This window comes from Centrocercus urophasianus, unplaced genomic scaffold (assembly GCF_019232065.1).
Source record: "Centrocercus urophasianus isolate 14NV4802_14NV808 unplaced genomic scaffold, USGS_Curo_1.0 seq_73, whole genome shotgun sequence".
NCBI lineage: Eukaryota > Metazoa > Chordata > Aves > Galliformes > Phasianidae > Centrocercus > Centrocercus urophasianus.
The window spans coordinates 83,873-103,406 of NW_024885344.1; the positions used below are offsets into that span (position 1 = coordinate 83,873).

The following is a 19,534-nucleotide window of genomic DNA, read 5'->3' on the forward strand; positions in this document are numbered from 1 at the left end:
GCGCCGTGACCGCATCAGAGAGCGCCACGCCACCATCTTAGGCGCCCGCCGAGGCCGCCTGCGCGGGGCCTGAGGGGCGCAGCCGGCAGCCCTAAGGTTGAGCCGGCGAAAAAGGCGGGACGACGCGCTGAAACGGCGGGCGACCCCTCACAGCCCACCCAACGGCCACCCCCGCTTCTAGAAAGTTCCGGCCGCCCCGCGGCGGAGGGGCGTGGCTTGGGGACGGTGGGCGTGGCTTTGGGGGGCGGTGGGCGTGGCCAGCGATCGGGCTGGGAGCTTCCGCGGCGCCGCGCGGCGGTTGGGTAGGGGAACGGTTGGGTGTTTGGAGCTGTCGTTCTTTGCTCCGCCACCATGGACTCGCGTAAGCTGAGCGAGCTGCGGGCCTTCGTCAGGCTGTGTAAGCAGAACCCGGGCCTGCTGCACACCGAGGAGCTGGGCTTCCTGCGCGAGTGGGTGGAGAGGTCGGTCATGGGCGACCGTGGGGAGCGGGGCTGGGGAGGGGGGGGGGGGGGGGGGCGCGGGCGTTCAGTGGGGGGGGGGGGGGCGGCACGTGGCGGCCCGGGGCCCCGCCGCGTGGCTGAGGAGGGGGGCGGAGGGGGCGCGTTGCAGTGGTCGCGGGTTCGAATCCCGCCGTGGGGCGCGTAGAGGCACCGACTCCTGCGTGCCTGAAACTGCAGTCCGCTCTCCTCGCGGCGGTGCCTCAGCGCAGGGCCGTCCTGGGGCTTTCTCAGATCTGGGCGGGAACCTGGCTGTGCGTGCGTGCGTGTGTGTGCGCGAACCCAAACAGTGCTACTGCACGGCGTTCCACGCTGCTCCAATGAATTATTTATTTCGGTTCTTGTGCAGTGATGCTTGAACTTTTTCATGCGTCTTGTGCGGTTGTGGGAATATTCCTACTTCGCTCTGCTTGGCTGTGCGGTGCCCGCAGCACACGTGCATAGGAAGGAAAGGCGCAGAGTGCTTGAACCTGCTGCGGGCCCTCGGTCCCATTGCTAACGTGTGGAACCTCGCCCTAGGTTACATCCATCCCTCGGTTGTGCAATTCTGGCTGTTTTGGGGCGGGGGAAGAGAACGCTGCTGCCTTTGGCCAAAAGAAGCGTTAGGGAATGGAGAAACGATCTCCGATTTCTCATTTTTTCCATGCAATGCAGAGAGCTCTACTGTCCAAAATTTGTTTTCGTAGAGGCTCTTTCTGGTTTTGCTCATGTATTTGAGCTAAATACTTGATGAAGTTGTACACTTGGGAATGTGGGACGGTGGTCACAAAATTACATTTCACGTGGCGCTCTGACAGTTTGGTGAGCTGCCCTCCCTTCAGTTACAGGCTCTTGTAGGGTCTCCCCTTTCTCTGCAAATGGCCTGAAGCTCATCACTGCCTGGCTTCAGGTGGGAGCAAACCCGATGAGTCTTCTGTCTGTCAGTTTATCTGTGGTAACCTATAATTATATAGGTTAGTCACCAAGGTGATGTTGCAAGTGGTTACAGAATAACAATTAAATACTAATAAAATTCTGATTTATTTTTGTTTTTCTTAGACTCTGTAGTTTGTGAAATAGCACATATGAAACTGTGGGTGATCTGTATATGTTAAGTGCATCTCGTAAGAGTTCAGAGCTTGGCTGGGGCCTCTTTTGGGGTATGAGGAAGGTAGAGGAGACTGACCGAGTGCTTTTGGTCTTGAACAAGGTGCCAGACTAAAATGAGCTGATCTTGAGCCCTGTAATTTGGAATTGTTCCAGAACCCAAATCTTTTAGCTCAAGCTGTTCTTGAATATATGACTGAAAGGTGGGAAGGTTATTGACCTTCTTGAATTGGAAGCTTCGGTCTTTGTGTAGTAGATATAGCCAGTAAACCAGGCTTTGAAGGAGTCTTACTGGTTTTTTTTTATTGTTGTTTTAGTTGGGTCTGTTAGATGGATTTATTTTATTTGTGAGTGTTGTTTCTGAAGTTGTCGTTTCTTACGGATGTGCAGCCAAGGGTCACCCAGACGATCCCTGTGATGGCCAATTCTTGAACTGCTTTCTAAGAAAGGGTTATAGAATTGTATGCCTTACTATTGGCCTGCAATGGTTAAATAATAATAATTAAAAAAAAAAAAATAGGAGGAACAGTTACTACATATAGTGTAATTTTTGCCTAGCTCTCCAGTGATTTATCAGATTGCAGTTGTGCAGTTCTTGGAATATGATATAGATTACGCAAGGGCAATACACCGGAGGTGCATGCACATTTTTGTTATAGCTTCCCAAGATGCTGTTTGTTTGTTTGTAACTTGTGACTTTTTTCTTTTTCTTGAGATCAGTCCTGATGTATGACCTGTCCATTCTGCCATCTACCTTTCTCTTGCTCTTTCTCCACAGACTGTGTCCCATCTGGGGTTTTCAGCCCTTTGAAAGCCCCCTTTGGGGCTTGACTGTGAGCTGGTGCCATAGCAGGGGAGGGGAAGGCCTGACTTAAGAAGCTGTAGGATCTCAATGCTAGGATGTAATCTAGTGCTGATTCCTCAAAGCAAAGTCCTGTGCCCTTCTGGGTCCTCCTGCATGTGTGCCCACTTCATTCGCCACTGTGTCAAATCAGTTGTGTGGTTCCTCATTGAGCTGGTTGAACCCATTGAGATGCTGGACACAAATGTAGTTGTTTTTTTCCTTTTGGAATATCCATAGCCAAAGCAATCAAGAACTGTCCAAAGAAGAATGCAGAGCAGAGTGGATGGGTGGAAAAGTAGTCCTTGGAGCAGCCTGCCAGTAGATATGATTAGATGTTATATGAAACAGCTAGAGAATTCCACCTGTGCTTATTTCTGGCTGCTAAACCAAGTCAATGTAATATAGAAGCTTATTCTATATTGAGGGAATACTGTCTATACAAAGAATGCTATTTAATGGGTAGTGGGAGAAAGTCAGGAATATTGAAATGCATAAAAGAAATGAAATGGTTTTCTTGGCAGCATTTCTTAAAAATTATATAAGCATTTTAGATGAGAAAAATATCATGGTAATATGTATCTTTTAGTTCTCTTAAATGTTTTGATCTGTTTCAAAAATAATTATAATTTTAATGGGAGCTATAATAAGAATACCTTGTTGTGAGTTGAAAAAAAATAAACTTGCATTTTCAGGGGCAAAAAAGGTTGTTTCAGCCAGAAGGCAGCTTTCCTTTGTGAGAAAGGGTGGTGTGTGATACACATGAGTACAGATTATGGTGGAGACCCAATGTTCATTGCACTGCACTAGGGAGAATACGGTTCATGTGTACTTTTTAATTGCTTTTACAGTGAATTGGATTGTTGTATTTTTTGTCATAACAGAAGGCTGAGATTATCAGCAGGACTCGAGTCAATAAAATACTTGGCATTGTTTTGTTAATCTTATTGTCTTTTCTTTCCCTAATTTGCTGAAAAGCATGGGAGGCACAATACCACCTGCTCCAGCCAGTACTTCCACAGATGGGACAAGTAAGGTGAGATGTGAAGAGTTTGTACACGATAATGTTTGGACACTGCAAAAAATGATTGGGCAGGAAGAGAGAAGCAAAAATTGCTGCTAAGTTTTACCCAGACAGTGTGGGTGAATGCACGGGTGAATAATTTGGGGAGGTAAGACTGAAGTCTGCTCCACTGCATCGTGTGGGTGACGGTTTGTTACGGATGGCTTTCTAGTTTGTTTCAGTTGTTGTCATGCTCCATTTCCTTAATCGTGAATGCCTGATGTTCTCAACAGTGCAAATGGCATACAAAGTCTTGATTGCTCCTTTTTATGCAGTCATTACCAGTTTATAAACCTCTTATGTAGCCATTGCTGGCTCAAATTATAACTTCACATGACAAGAAGTACTTGCAAGCATGATAGGTGGTAAAGAGTTGAATTGTCAATTTTTGAAGACAGTATTGTGGAAAAGGTTATTTTTTTCAGGAGAGATAATAAATTTGGCTTTTAGATATTCATAGGAGAATTGCCTCGAGTTTGAAATTATTTTTGGGAAAAGCAGAATGCTTATTTTGGGATTAGCAGGACAGTGGGTACTGGAGTTACTGGTTGATAAGAACTGAACTCTGTCGGGGGTTGTTTATGTGTAGTGAGTATAGTCTGTGGCCCTGAAAGTACAAACCCAGCTTCTGCCTGTCATAAAGGAGGATGTGCTGTATGGTGGGATGCAGAGGAACATACTCAAATAGTTGGAAGCTGATAGGAAAATGTTTGAAAGAATATTGTGTGTGTAAATAGCAAGTATCTCTTGACAAATAAGAAAACAAATTTTAATCATTGATGCTAGCTTATTGTTCCCTGTAGAGGACCTTAGCTTAGAATAGGTTGAGAGAATTTTTCATCCAGATGATGCATCTGGAAGATTGCAAGGGCTAGTTGGTATTCATTGCAAGACTGAATTGGGTATTATCTGAATCATTTTGTTTTGATTATTGAATTATACAGTCTGAAAGACTGGCTTTACCAATAATAGAAGTTCCTGAGTCAAGATCTGGGCTTTGAATTATTTGCGTGCATGAGAGACTTAATCTCAGAAGAGGAAAAAAGGAGATCTGTATCTGGAAAATAACTGTTTAGCCTTAGAGCAGTCGTATTCTTTGAAGATTGGTTCTGGATTTTTCAATGCCCTGCTATTTATTAGAGTGGGAGTGAAATCTCAGTCAGAAATACACACTTACAAATGCATTTCTTTTTCAGGGTAAAGCAGAAGAACAGCCAGAGGAACCAGTTAAATCTCCTGAGCCAGAAAGTGAAGAGAGTGACTTAGGTGTGGAAGACAGTTGTTGTTATCATGGTTAGAACATGGTTCTGGAAGTCTCTGTAAATGTAGTCTAAATTTGCTTTTTATTTTTCCCCCAGAAATTGACAATGAGGGAGTGATTGAACCTGATAATGATGACCCTCAAGAAATGGGAGATGAAAACGTGGAGGTAAGCATAAATCCTTCAATGGCTGTTGCAGCAGGAAAGAAGGGGAGAGGTTTTGAGTTTAGTCAAGAATAACAATCAAGGGGGGAGAATTAGTACTACCCATTAGCACTAATAGGTATCCAGCTGCTACTTTGAGTCTTCTAGTTGAAATCGTGGTGACTAATATCTCCAAGATGGAAGCAGAAAAAGAATGGTTTTTTTATGCTATGATTTAAATCTAAATTAAACACGAACTTCTGAAGTCAGAAAGGTGCAGCTTCCTTTGGTGCTGTCTCAGTGTGACGCTTCCAGCCTGGGCTCCATAACCTTCGGATTTCTTCTGTGCGTTCCATTCTGTTTGCTTATTTTTTTAGGTAACTGAAGAGATGATGGATCAAGCTAACGAGAAGAAGATGGAAGCTATCAATGCCTTAAGTGAAGGTGATACATTGTTTGTTTTCTAGTACATATTAAGGGACATAATGCTTGGTGCTCCTTTTAAATACAACAAAAAGAAACAGACCTTAATAAAGTGTCTTGGACCTTTGCAAGCACCTCCAAGAAGCAGAAAGCTTACTTCGTATTAGATATCCGAAACTAACTAGAACATGAAAGCTTTTTTAAGTACAGTCTTCCCCATGTGGCTGTAATTTGGGGGAAGTATTGCAGCACCTTAATAATACATCAACCACTATAGTAGTTCCCTGTGTATTATTAATGTCTCTAGTGGTTTGTCTTGATGCAGTGGAAAGCTGCATAATAAAGAGGTGGCTTCCTATGTGACTGCATATGAAGTCAAACGTACAAACATAACTCTGAAAGGACACCCTCTCCTCATGGTTCCAGAATTCACTTCAAAGTTTGTTCTTCAGTAATGTGGCAAGGATGAAAAATTGATTTTTTCCTTTGATAATGTTCCATTCAAGACGTAGCTGGGGAATAGCACCACGTAAGGTGTGTTTGGCCTGTTGGGTGTCGTTGCTGCATAATGATGGAAACTTCACTGATGCTCTTTTTCAGGTGAACTTCAGAAGGCTGTCGATTTGTTCACAGATGCTATCAAGCTAAATCCTTGTTTGGCTATCTTGTATGCCAAGAGAGCAAGGTAAGTCATGATAAACTAGTGATGTATGTTTCTGTCCCAAACTTAAATCCAGTCTTCGTTTGATTTATGTATGGTTGTTGCTTTTTTGTATTTTTTTTATCTGTTTGGTAGGGGCTGGTGAAACAAACAATACATTGTATACTCTGTGTAATTAAAGTATGGTAGTAAATACAGCAAGTTGGTGAGTTAATTATTCAGAATCCAAAGGCTGTGGTACTCCACACAGTGGTTTTTTTTATTACTTGTATTAACAAGTTAACAACAGGAAGCACCTGTTTCTGATCTATTACTGAGTAGTCTTCTGAAGGATGGTCCAAGTCTTAACACTCAGAGCACTTACAGCAGGTCAGTCCAACAGCACACCTCATCCAGCCTTCTGTCGTTGTCAGTGGTTAGCAGTCGCAGGTGCCTGTAGAATAGAATATGAAAACAAGGCAAGAGGGGTGATACTCCTGCAATTTTTTTTCAGCCTTTGGTTCATCTCATCTCATAGGATTGTTTGAAGCAATATCTTTATACTTAATAGCTCCTGATGGCTTTTTCTTGTCTTGCTGTGATGATGTCAGTCTCCTCTTGGAAAAACAAATTAGTATTTGCATTGTTCTCTGGCAAGGAGTTTGAAAGCTTAACTAAATTAATTATGTGATTCTTTGTTTCTTGCCTTGAATTTGTTGTTTCATTTGCTTCCTACTGATGTATAAAGGAACTAGGACTCTTTAAAGGTTTCTTGTTCTTGGTCTCCCTACTACCTCTGATTTTTATAGACTCAAGTTGTAGTGTGTGTTTTTTTGTTTGTTTTTTGGATATATTTTTCTGTTGCAAGCTGTAAGGTCTGAATCTCCTTCCTTGTACAGAAGGAAGCAGCTCTGGTCTTAAGATGATGCTGCTGTTCTTGGAACTTTTTTCAGTTCTATTACAGCCGCCTTTGAGGTGGAAGAACCAGACCAGAATTTCACAAAGTATTCAAGTTGAGGTCCATTATAGGTTTAGACAGTGATGTGGTTATGTTATATTTTGATTACAGTCTTTGTTTTTTTGACATTTCTGTATTGAGAAGTTTAAGAAACTGTTAACAAAGTGTTGAAATCAGTGTACAGTGCTGTATTAGTTGAAGAAATGCCTTTCATGGGGGCTTGGGAAGGCATGAGAATGTTTGAACTGAGACTGCATACACCATCAGAAGAGTGCAGGGAGCAGCTCAGAATGAAATTAGATTTTGAAGTTGATCAGGCTAAATGATGAAACAGTTGCTCATTTTGTGTAGGCAACTTAAAGCTGACATGCTGTTGTAGTTCCTTATTATTCTAATAATTGATCTGTACAACCAGTATGATAATTAGCTCTTTATCTTACTATTATTTTAAAGACTATGGAGTGTATAATGCTGCTAGCTTTGTTTTGTTCTACTTGTTAGTTGCTATTGTCTATAGATGGTAAGCAACATGAAATTGAATTGCACTTTGCATTTCTTTTTCACATGCATTAAAGTTGTTCTTGCTGGCAAGGCTCAACTCTGAACACTGAACTCTCCCACTTTTTGCTAATGATTCACATACCACTGTGGGGGGAAACTAAATTTCAGTGGCTGTTAGCATTACAAACTCTTTCTGAATGTAGCTTTTTCAAAAGCATCTCATTAGCCTGCCTGTTAGTCATCCAAAATTATTTCCAGCTTAAGTTAGTAACTTGGTATTTCAATACATACAATAAATGTTCTTATTCCCACAGTGTTTTTGTGAAACTACAGAAGCCAAATGCTGCCATTAGGGATTGCGACAGAGCCATCAAGATTAATCCTGACTCAGCACAGACTTATAAATGGAGGGGGAAAGCGCATAGGTAATAAACTGCAACTGATGTCAGTGTTCTCTTACTTGGAGAGGAACGGTTTTGTTTGTGCTTTTCCTTTCTCTGTTTCTCTGTGAACTGTCAATTTTGTATGTGAAAGAAGTAGTCGTGAGCCAAGAGTCCAATATCTTAAGTGTATATCTTAGAAGAAAGAAAAGATGGTGGTGATTTATTGATGGTGACTTAAGAATAATCCTGGCAACGTCTTTTATTTTTTTTTCCTCCCTCTAATAAGCCATCTTCTAATGACTTACTGTCATTCGGAAAATTGTTTTCTAATCATTTGCTAAAGATTAGGAGCTTTGGCAGCATGGGATTTATTTGTGGCGTGGAGCCTAACTGAGAAGGCTGGAGCATGGTTTGGATTAATGTCTGTGTCTGTGAGATGAAGCACTGTGACCCCTCAGGAATGGCAGCATTCACTTAACTCTTTGATTATCACAAGTTTGTCTAAATGAATAAGAAGTAGTGCTGCACAGTAGTTTTGATAACTGTTGGGTTAAGACATGGTGCACTCAGGTAGGTAGGATGTTTAAATGCTGAGTAAATGTGCACTTATGCTGGATTTGGTAGTAGCGTAGACTTGTACAGAGCACTGAATGTGTAGCTTCACAGTGAGCATCTGCCTGGTTTTGCTGAGTGTTTATTGGTGTGCTTTATGTGTTTGGGTAGAGTACCTTCTCCCTGGGAGACCATTCTTGTTCATAGCAAAGAATGACATGAGCGCATTTCATTTTTCTTCCTGATTTTTATGTCACACGAGAGTTACAGTAAAGATATGAAGCAAGCAAGCATACTCTTAATAGCATTACAGAGCACATATTACAGAAAACACAATGATTATTAAATTTGGAACCATGTGGGTAGCTGTGGAAAAAGTTACCGAATGCTACGTGGTTGTAAGTACGCAAAACAAGTGCTAACTGTTTGCTTTTTGGCTTCTGAATGCTGTTTTCTGAATTCCAGACTTCTGGGTCACTGGGAGGAGGCTGCTCATGATCTTGCTCTAGCCTGTAAACTGGATTATGATGAAGATGCTAGCGCCATGCTGAAGGAGGTGCAGCCAAGGGTAAGTGGGAAGGTGATAATGGAGGTCCCTCTTCTTGTCTCGAGATTCTTGGGATATGCATGGTGCTGTGGCAACGTTCATGTGTCAGTGTTCATCTGACACTTCAAACTGAGTTTAGAAATGATCCTACCTTCAGTCACTGCTGTTTTAACTGTTTGGAAATGAGGTCCCTGGGACTAAGTATATAACCAAACAATGAAATGTTCCTTTTTAAAACCTGAACAGAAAAGTGTGATGTAGTTATCCAGCGATGTTATCACAGTGGTGAATGTTTTTTGTTTTCATTTTTGCTGTTCTGGATTTTTTTCTTTTCCCCAAAATGTTTCCAAACTAATCAGAGCTTCATCCTATATGTTCTACAAAGGAGGCCTTCTTTGGCTGTGCTTTCATTTGTCTACCCCATGAGGGCAGCATAATTTCTTTGAGACCTACATTCAGTTTTCCCCAAGTGATTGATCTCAATACTCTTCTAATAAAGTGCTTGTGTAACATCTGTAAGAACATGGATTGTAGGCTTTCTTTCTCTTCTCTTTTACATGTTCCTTTGAAACAATTCTTAGACCACAAGTTGCAGTTGATACATTGTACTGAGTTTACATTGCAAAGTCTGGAGGAGGGTGAGGATGGGGGTTTATACCTGTGGTTTGCAGAGCCAGTTCCAGCCAGCTCCAAAAGTGGACCCGCTTCTGGCCAAAGCTGTGTCCACTGCAGCTCTGTGATGATGTGTATAAGAAAGGGTAAAACATGCTGTGCAGCAGCTGTGAGAAGGAAAGGAGTGAGGAAGGAGAGGGAAATGATCAGCTGCATAGACAGCAAGATCAGTGAAGGAGGAAGGTGCTCCAGTGCTGGTGCAGGGATGTCTGTGCAGCCTGTGGTAAAGCAGGTTGTTGCCTTGGAGCCCATAACCTCACTGTTGCTCTGAGGGAAGATGCAAACTTTGAAAGGCCCCCTGCTTGGAGGCTCCTTGCAGGAACTGCAGCCTGTGGCAGACCCAAGCTGGAGCATTCTGTTCCTCATGGAATGTACCTGCATGGAAACATGTGTTGGAGCAGTTCATGAAGGACTGTGTACCATTGGAACAGAAGAAATGTGTGAGAAGGCAGGAGCAGCAGAAAGGAGCTGTTACAAGCAGGCCATGAGCCCTTTTCTCAGTTCTAGCTGTGCCACTTGGAGGGGACGAAGTAGAAGAATGAAAAGGTTGAAGTTGAGACTGGAAAGAAGGAAGGGTAGGGGAAGGTGTCTTTAGTTTTGTCATTGTTTCTTATCATTCTATTCTAATTGGCAGCAAGTTGAATTAGTCTTTCTCCAGTTGATTCTATCTTGCTAGTGGCAGTCATTGGTAAGGCATTTCCCTGTTGTTGTCTTGACTCATGAGATTTTTTTCATTGTTTCTTTTCTCCTATTGTGGAGAGGGAACAAGAGAATGGCTCAGTGGGTATCTGGCAGTCAGCTGAGGTTAACTTGCCAAATACATAAACATTCCCATAGCAAACAGCTCAAGTTTTCAGTCTTCCTGCCTTGCCTTTGCAGAAAACGCTCTCGCCAGCAAAACACCAACTGACACCATCTTACAAGCAATTAGTCTTCTGTGTCAGAGGCTATTGATCTGTAACACATCTGCTAGATCTTATGTCTTGACCTTTTTTTAATAAGAGGTATACTTAATGATTTGCTGAGAGGGAACATGCACAGAAAAAGCAGAGTATGCCTATGATGTGTTGACTTACTTGCTGGAGGTGTGCCAGTTTGTAGATGTAGCTTGAGGAAAAAAGTGTATGATTTTTCCATGAAGTGAAAATGCTGGTCTCTTACAGCTGAACTATTCACCATCTTTTGTAGTACTTCTTAATTAAGTAGCACTTCTAGTTTGAGTTACGTTCTGAGAATGTTTAACTTACCCTGAGAAATACTTAAAAACCATGGAAGTTAAAACTTTAGGAACTTTTGTTAAACAAAAGAAGTAATGGAGCTATTTCGTATCTGTAACATCAGATTCTGATGGCATATACTGCTTGTGGTGTCAGTCCTGCTGCCTGCAGTGTGCATTCTGTGGCAGATGTACTTTGAGAAATATATGGTAGGAAATCTACGTCTAATGGTTAAAAAAACTTGTATCAAAAGTCAACAACTTACAAATCAGTTATTCTTTTACAGGGTATTTTGAGGGAATAAAAGAGTATGCGTATGTAGGAAGGGCTTCCAGCTGTAGTTTATTCTAGTTCAGTACTTCTCTTCCTCAACTTTGACTTACTGATTTTACTTTTTTAAATTGCTAATGTAAGAGAATGTTAGAGTACCTGTCGTATATGGTATTGTCCTTCAAAGCTCTGCAAATTGTGAAATGAACTGTGTTTTGAAATAAGGAAGCATTCTGCTGCAGTTAGTGTTCTGTTATTAAGATGAGCCTGGAGCCAGGAGCTTTAAAGAGTTCATTGTTAATGAGTCTCCTCCTCTGGAGCTGGGCTGTTGTTTCCTGTCTTCTTCTCAAAGGTAACAAACTCGCTCCCACCTGCCCTCCCTTGCTTTGATTCAGATGTTCTTTGGCCTGCTTAAGACTGACTGTGTATGCTGCACCTGGAACAGCAGTAGCACTATCTACCAAGTGTGTCTGCAGGAGGAATGACACTTCCTGTTATTGTGCCAGTGAAAATTCCTTTCTCTAGGGGTGATTGCTGGTGTTAGCCTTGTAGAAATTAATATTTCAGCACAAAAGCAGGAAGGAATGTGGAACTACTAAATGTTAAAGTTCTAACTTTAACATTTGTACGTTTAACACAATGTAGGTCCTAGAGCTTTACAGGAAAAAACATACTAGAGTGAAGTGCGTGGTCTGGTGAATCCAGTGAGGACGTAGTATGTGCAAGTAACTGATTGTGGTAGAGAGGATGTAGCACTTCTGGGATGTGAAGTCAAATCTTATTTTTAAGAACTGGTGAAAATAGATTATTACAACACTTGCGTGTATTTGATATTGAAATGTGTTATGTAGTGTACTAGGAAGTGGCTGAAGTCTTGTAATTGTATTTGCAACAGGCTCAGAAAATCGCAGAGCATCGCCGAAAGTATGAACGGAAACGTGAAGAAAAGGAGATCAAGGAGAGAATGGAAAGAGTGAAGAAGGCACGAGAGGAGCATGAGAGAGCACAGAGGGTGAATGCTCAGGCTTTAATGTTGCTTACCAGTTTGGAGAGTGGCGTAGTTATTTTATTTTCAATGAGTTGCATGGGAGAATTGCTTTCACTTTAAATCTTAGGGAGTTACTTGATTTTTTTGGTTACTCAACTGATGATGGAATCTGGAGAAGAGGGCTTTTTGCTGTATCTGTACCTGTTGCTTATGGCAAAGATAAGCTCTGGTATCTCTAGGAATCTGCATTTCAGGAATTCAGTTACTGTATGACTGTACTAGAATATTATTCACCTAGTATTTATTTCCAAAACTGGGAGGTTTTAACTTCAAAATAATCCTTTGTGTCATCTCTGCACTTCTATCTACAGTTCACTTTTTTTTTTTTTTTTCTCCTGTTTTACCACTGTATTTTTACAGCACGTTAGGGGTGGGAATTGGTTCTAAAAATTAAGCTAATGGGCTAAAACTGATCATGTAGTTAATGGTCAGTAAAAGCAAACTCCATGTAACTTAACTGCAAGAACGTATGAAAATAAGAGGAGCTATTGCTGTTTCTTGTCTGCGGCTTTATGTATTGTGAAGTGCTTTATTTGATAATTCCTTTAGCCTGTGAATATTAAACAGTCTCAGCTTTTTTTTTTTTTTTTTTTTTTTTCCTCCTAGAACCTTTTGAACAGTAGAAAGCAGGCTGCAATTCCATAGCTCTGTTTGGAATTATATGCTTTTTTCTACAGGAGGAAGAAGCAAGGCGACAAGCAGGAGGAGCTCAGTTTGGTGGTTTCCCTGGTGGCTTCCCAGGTACGTGTTTTTAAGCACCAATACTTGTTACTTGAAGTGACTGGCTGGTTGTTTTTCTTTTCCCATATACAGTATTATAACCACAGTTTAGATACCATTTATTCTCAAGATGGGGAGAGGAAAAATGTTTTATGAAGTTTAAAACTTGTCTATAAATAAATCACTGGGCATTTATGAGTGGGGGGACAGATGAGAGATTCTTTTTCTTAATTGCATTGCTTCTGGGTAACAAGTAGAGGGAAGACCAGTCAGTAATCATGATTAATGGAGTGAAAGGATTTAGGCATGAGAAAAGAAAGATGTAACATTTGCTTAATGCATATATATGCTGAAAACATAGTATAAAATTTTCTGAATTACTAAGGGTGACTTGGACACATCCAGCTTGAGAACTAGAGTTGTAAAGCTGAAAATTGATTTGAATGTTAGCTTCCAAACATTGCAGTTTTTCTTGTAGTTTAACAGAACAGTTTCTCAATGGAAATGTTGTGATTTTTAAACAGTTCTGTGAAGATCAGACTTTGTGTCATTTTTGAGTACAGTCAGTTGTAGAGAAGCAGTAGTGAGTGCTTGAAGATCAAATTGGAGTTGTGGTGGGCTGAATGCATGCTCCAAATAAATTGGCTTCAAGGGAGGCAAATAGCGACCATATCTGCCTCAGGGTTTTTTTTTTTCCCCTTCCAAATGTAAAGCTCTTACCACACATTGAATGAGCTTGGGACACACTGCTACTGATTCAATTCTGCTCTCAATTGCTCATCTCTTGCTTTCAAAAGTCTGAATTTCTTGACTTGATGTGTACATCAAGTTAACTACAAAATAACTGTATTTGTGTACAAAGTGCTAGACCCTAATTAGGTCCTCCTGTTTGATTGGGTTAAAAACACTGGAAACAAATTGCAGGTTTTCACAAAGCCCCTGCTTTCCATTCTTTGAAACAGCCCTTTGCTCTGTGGAAGGCATAAAATTGGGGTGTATGAGTGGAAATGTGTTTTGTTCTGTTCTGTGTCAGTGAGAGCTCCTGCACAGATGAGTTAAATGTTCTTCATCACGCATTCTTGTGTCTTGGGCTTTGCAGGTGGATTTCCTGGGGCTGTGCCTGGCGGTATGCCGGGAATGGCAGGTATGCCAGGTCTCAATGAGATTCTCAGTGATCCAGAAGTCCTTGCGGCCATGCAGGTGAGTGTTTGATTAAAACCAAAGCTAAATGCTCACAGTGAGGGAGGAACAGCTTAGGGGAGCCAAGAGAAAAAAATGTGAGCCACTGAATAGCAGTGAGGGTGCTTGCTTGCTTCTGTTGTGAAATTTTCTCCTTGTGTGTGTAGCTGTTCCAGACTGTCTGGAATCTATTTTTTCAAACTGACAGGGTCTTAATTAAAGGCATCATGTTGTCCTCTTTTTTTTCTTTCCCTACACATCCTTCCCACTGCCCCAGCCTTATGCTTGCATATAATCAACAAAATCATATACTGGATAGAGTTTTAAGCTTTTTTTGAGTCTCTGGTTATCTTCTATACAGTGTGATTCATTTCCTCCTTTTTTTGTGAATGCATCCACACTGTGGTGAAGGGTAATGATGCACAAATGAAAATTATTGTTAATATTGTTGCAACACAATATATTGCAATAATGTTGAGAATTGCCTTTCTCCTCTGGGAGTGAAGAGGCAAAATAGTATCAGAGTAGTTCCACATCTGGTATTTTCTAAATGTATGTTTAGAAAGCCTACTTCCTTGGTAGGCTTGATTAACTACTCAATTGCTCAGTTGCTTAGGTCATTGAACAGCTGTGATTGGCATCTAAATAAATAAAAGCATTGCATGGGGCTGTCATTTGGTATGCCCTGAAATCATGAAAAAGGCATGGCTTCTCATGCAAAAATTCATGAGTTCCCTTAGTAATTGCTGGTTTATGGAAACACACCTTTATTTACGCTGCCACAAACAACAATTAAACTGTCCAAAACAAACAATAACAACAACAGAAAACCCACAACTTGCAATTGCATTCATGGCTGGCTCATTTATGCTGTAATACAGGACTTTGAAAGTGGTGTTGTGGAAGGCAGCTCTGAAGTGCAGTTAAATGTTGAGTGCTTAATACGTGCCTTTAAAAAGGCTCCACTGCATGCTGATTATATATGCTCCAAAATGTTATGGTATTCTGTTGCAAGAACACAGATTGATGGTGTTTTCTCTAGAGTCTGTTAGCAAAGCTTTAAGATTCTCACTGACTTCTTTTGCACAGTATTTAAATCTAGGTAAGATTTAAATATCTGCACTACCTGCTCCTTACTAAACTATTTGATTGCAGTCTTATATCCTTCCTGAATCAGCAGCACAAGCTGTAGTCTTAAAAGAGTAGGTTTTACTGCTTGACTTGATTCTGCTCAGTGCAGCTATGGAATATGTTGAAGGATGATGGAAGCTGGTAGCTGTTACTGAGGCTAGCAATGAGGTTGCAAATAAGTCTGAAGATTCTGATTCACACAAGTCTCCCAAATCATTTATATCAAAGTGTTATTTTAACTGAGAGTGTGTAGAGTCTTTTCATAGCAAGGAGTCACTCCTGAAACTGGAGTTTTCGGAGGGTGAAGACCTTCCCAGTCTCTTCTGGATTAGTGTCTATTAACATCTTTATGACGGCTCTCCTTGAGCTTACATCAGTATATGCTTCCTCTAGTTCTTTTCAAGGCTTAACTGAACCAGATGTGATTTTTTCTGCAGTGAGTTCTAGTGTACGTAGCTTGCTCTGAAATAGTGCCTCCTGCTTAGCTCCGTGGAAACTACAACAGACACAAAGAGTGCAATACTTGATAGTGTTTTGTAACTACTTGTAATTCGCACTAGTTTTCAACACAGTCAGCACCATTAACTGTGCTTTTAGTTCAGTGATGAGCAAGAGCCTGCATGCCACGCTTGTAAAAATCTGCATGGCTGGCTGTAATGTGGCTTGTCTTTCACATCACTGTTATCACTGCTGAAATGCACCACCCAAGACTTCACTATGCTCACACCCACTGTTTGGTCTCCATAAATGTTCGGCAAGCATCGGTGACTTTCAATGGTTGTCTTTTTTTCCACATGGAGGAATTCAGTGAGACGCCTTTGCTTCATCTGTGCTTCCATGTCAGAATGCTCCCCTGCTGCCCTCTGTCACATGGCAGCAAAATGTAATGGAATATTGGTGAGAAGGTTCAGCTTCTACTGCCATACCACCACCATCTGCCTCTGACATTCTGGGCCCACATAATAAAATAGGAAGCATTGCTTTCAGAGCAGCCCTTGGGCAAGTGAGATGAAAATAACGCACAAATTTATAGTCACCAGAAGAAGTAGCTGAAATGGGTAACTTGAGGTGGGACATCTGGGGAATGTTTTGTTCATTTTTACCATTTTGGCTGTCAGGAGGGTGTTGTAGTATTTCAGATCTTCTATGCACAACTTCTAAACACAAATGTCATATTGTATATAGAGAAACACCAGTAGTCATAATCAGATATAATTTTTTTTTAAAAAAAGAATGATGTAAAGCACATCTAAGGACTGCTTACTTGCCATATGTTGAACACAGGCTTGTGCCTAAATGTGTAACATAGGAAAAAAAGAAAATTGTGTTTTCCCTTGTTTTCCAGTGTTACTCATTCTTCTGCAGCTGAAGACAGGACCACTAGAAAACTGGATGTTTCATTAGTGCCATTTATACTGTCATTTCCCTTCCGCTTTCATGCTAAGTGATTCCATGTGAAACAGTTGACATTTAAGTAACCAGCTTTAGTAGTATTGCTCATCAGTGTGAAGCCTTGGATGTGTATCAGCCTTAAACATCTTAGTAAGCACTGTCAAGTGTTTGCAGGCTTTTGGGGAGTCGCAGAACAGCAGAATAACTGAATTCATGACACATAGAACACCTAGTGTGAAATTGAACACTTATTGCTTATTTGGTTGTGCTTTAATAAGATTCAGTGACTAAGCTGATTTATCTTCACGTTCAGGATTCATATACATGTGTGACAACACAGATATAACAATACAGCATGCTCTTCATAGTCTTATATGCTATTATGAAATTGGAAATTGAGGTTTGAGTTTGTGCGAGTCATCTTCCTGTTTTTATAGGAATCCTGTAAAGTGGAGGAAATATATTCAGAGCCTTTTCTTTTGAACCCTGCCATCTTAGAGAATTGGCAGATTCCCTTTTGTGGGGGGGATAAAACTCGTATTTCTTTTGTGAGAAAGATAAGACTTGAATCTTTCAGTTCTCAGTGTGTGTAAAACGTGACTTAACCACATGGTGATGTTGGAGTGCACACCCACCAGAGGCATTTTTGGATCAGCCCTTGTTTAAGGGCTGTAGTCTGTGTCTGGTGCTAAAATAGATACCTGGTGAGTGTTACTGTTTCACAGACATCTTCTGAGGAAAGATTGTATCCCTCAATGGAACTATCTAAATGCTAGATTGAACAGAAGGTGAATTTGTAGCTTCATACTGCACTTAATAAACAGCCTTTGTTTTTTTTCTGGATTAAAAACGATTCTGCGTGGGTCACTGAAAGTAATGCCTCCTATTTATTTCAATGGAAACCACAGTAGATGCCGAGCAGACAATAACACAGCAGAAACACACCGCTCACCTCCTCACTGTGCTTAACATCTGCTCTTTAATTTGCAGAAACCTTCAGCAAGTTTCAGTGAATGCCAGCAGGTGCCTTTTTTTTTTTGAATGGAGAAATTCAGTGATATGCCTTTGCTTCATGAACACTTCCATTTAGTCAGCCTTGCCTTCTGCTGCCATCTGTCACGTGGCAACAACACATAGTGGGGTGTTGGTGACAGAGTTCTGCTTCTACTATCATACCACCACCATCTGCCTCTGATGTCATGGGCTGACGTAATAAAGTAGGATGCATTGCTTTTGGAGCAGTTATGATTCAGTAAAGGCCAAAATTATGCTGGCCATACAGGAAAAAGTATTAGTGTTTTGCATACTAAATAGTGAAGATGATCTGTGTTCTTTTGACCAGTGTCTTTCATGTATATGTGAATGCATTTATTAACTATGACACAAAAGTGCCGCGAGAGAAGATTCTCTTCCAGTTGTGATTTCCCAGAGAAAGTGGGGAATACTTGAGAATCAGATGTCTTTTCAAAAGCCAGGTGCTGCCGCGTCATCTGCTCACAGTCCAGCAGATTAAAGTTTCTGCTGCCAGAAGGAAGTTGGGTGAAAGGGATGTGTATCAGCTACTGCATGGAGGGGGTTATTCTGCCATAATTGGTTTTCCTGATGCCAGGAAATCTGCATGCAGATCTCTGTGGTAGACTTCTAAAAATGCCCTTGTTTTTGCTTTTTTATGTCCTGCAGGATCCAGAAGTTATGGCTGCATTCCAAGACGTTGCCCAGAACCCAGCAAATATGTCCAAGTACCAGAACAATCCCAAGGTCATGAGTCTCATCAGTAAATTGTCTGCTAAATTTGGCAGTAAACCATAAAATCCCCAGTTCATAAAAATAATTTTTGAGTGGGAGAGGTTGATTTGGCTAACCAGTGTTGCAATAAAACAAACCATTGTACCTCTGATCTTCTTAAGAAGAGGAACTGTGTGTTCTAAGGAGAACTGCTCTCTAGCCCCAAATGTTGATTTTATTCAGTGATTGGTTTACAGCACTCAAATTATATTCAGATGACCTAGTTTAAGCCATGCCTCCTTGTCCAAGAATAATTGCAACGTTTCATGGCAAGTATTAAATACAGTTTAACATTCCTGTGAGAAATATTCAGGAGTGTAAGATAAAAGCCTCTCTTTTTTTGTTTGTTTGGGTTTTTTTGGTTTTCTATCTTTTTTTTTTTTTTTTTTTTTTTTCCCTTTAATTATTTTTCCTCAGTGTACAAAAAGCAAGGAACTTAGATGAAGTTTGTCTTAATCTTGCTAGGACAGAGAAATTGGCCTACTCACAAGTAGGAAAGGTGGGATAAGTCTGAACAATTAACTGGATAAGGGTATTGCCTGCAAATACAAGTCCATATTGTTGGTTTTGTTGTTTTTTTTTTTTTTTTTTTAAATGAGTGACTGACTTTATATAGATATTAAAATGATTAGAATAACCATGATAGTTAGTTACACACTGGAACTTCTGGCAGTACTGCAAATATTACACTACTTTGATCACAGCAGTTGTACAGCAAAGGTGCTTTCCTATCCTTTGCACAACCTGATATGAAGTACGTACAGTGGAGGCCACAGAAGTTTTGTTACTTATTCAGATATAGTCCAGCATGTTTATGTAATGTTGAGTTTGGGTTTTTTTTTTTTTAATCAGTCCAGGTATGGGAGAGCAGCTTACTGTCTGTGCTTGTGCTCTTGTCCTTGCCCAGTTGGCAGGTCCTCTTCTGGTAGCACTCAGCCTTGGGGCACGCTTGCCAGGTTTCATCTATTTGGAAACTTTAGGGAAGGAGTCTGTTCCCATTGCTACCTCTGTCTCATTGAATGCAAGCCATCCAGAACATGTAAATATAGAATTATAAATTGGTGATGAGGAGAATATCCAACAAAGTTGCAGCTCGGGGTTCTGAATTGGTTTGAGTCCTTATGTGCTTACAGATAGAGCTTACTGGTAAAAGTCCTCTGTCTGTGTAGAGATGATGACTCTTCCTCCAGTGCGTACTGTAGTCTTCCATCTTTTTTTTTTTTT

At 40.9% G+C, this 19,534-nt stretch overlaps 1 protein-coding gene across 1 annotated transcript; it reads left to right on the forward strand.

Annotated features, from left to right (window-relative positions):
- Window positions 1–262: 262 nt before the first annotated feature.
- Window positions 263–19,534, forward strand: ST13 (ST13 Hsp70 interacting protein). The gene is made up of 12 exons (XM_042837969.1): window positions 263–461; window positions 3,403–3,460; window positions 4,684–4,753; window positions 4,846–4,916; window positions 5,270–5,336; window positions 5,916–6,000; window positions 7,729–7,839; window positions 8,815–8,917; window positions 11,951–12,067; window positions 12,781–12,844; window positions 13,923–14,023; window positions 18,206–19,534. The coding sequence occupies exons 1-12, from the start codon at window positions 352–354 to the stop codon at window positions 18,332–18,334; spliced, it is 1,086 nt and encodes a 361-aa protein (XP_042693903.1). The 5' UTR covers window positions 263–351; the 3' UTR covers window positions 18,335–19,534.

Excerpts from the sequence above, each read along its gene's own strand:
- ST13 (XM_042837969.1), top strand. The coding sequence starts at position 352 with ATGGACTCGCGTAAGCTGAGCGAGCTGCGGGCCTTCGTCAGGCTGTGT. Across the intron at positions 8,918-11,950 it reads TGAAGGAGGTGCAGCCAAGG|GCTCAGAAAATCGCAGAGCA; the intron begins GTAAGTGGGAAG and ends TATTTGCAACAG. Across the intron at positions 12,845-13,922 it reads TTTCCCTGGTGGCTTCCCAG|GTGGATTTCCTGGGGCTGTG; the intron begins GTACGTGTTTTT and ends TGGGCTTTGCAG.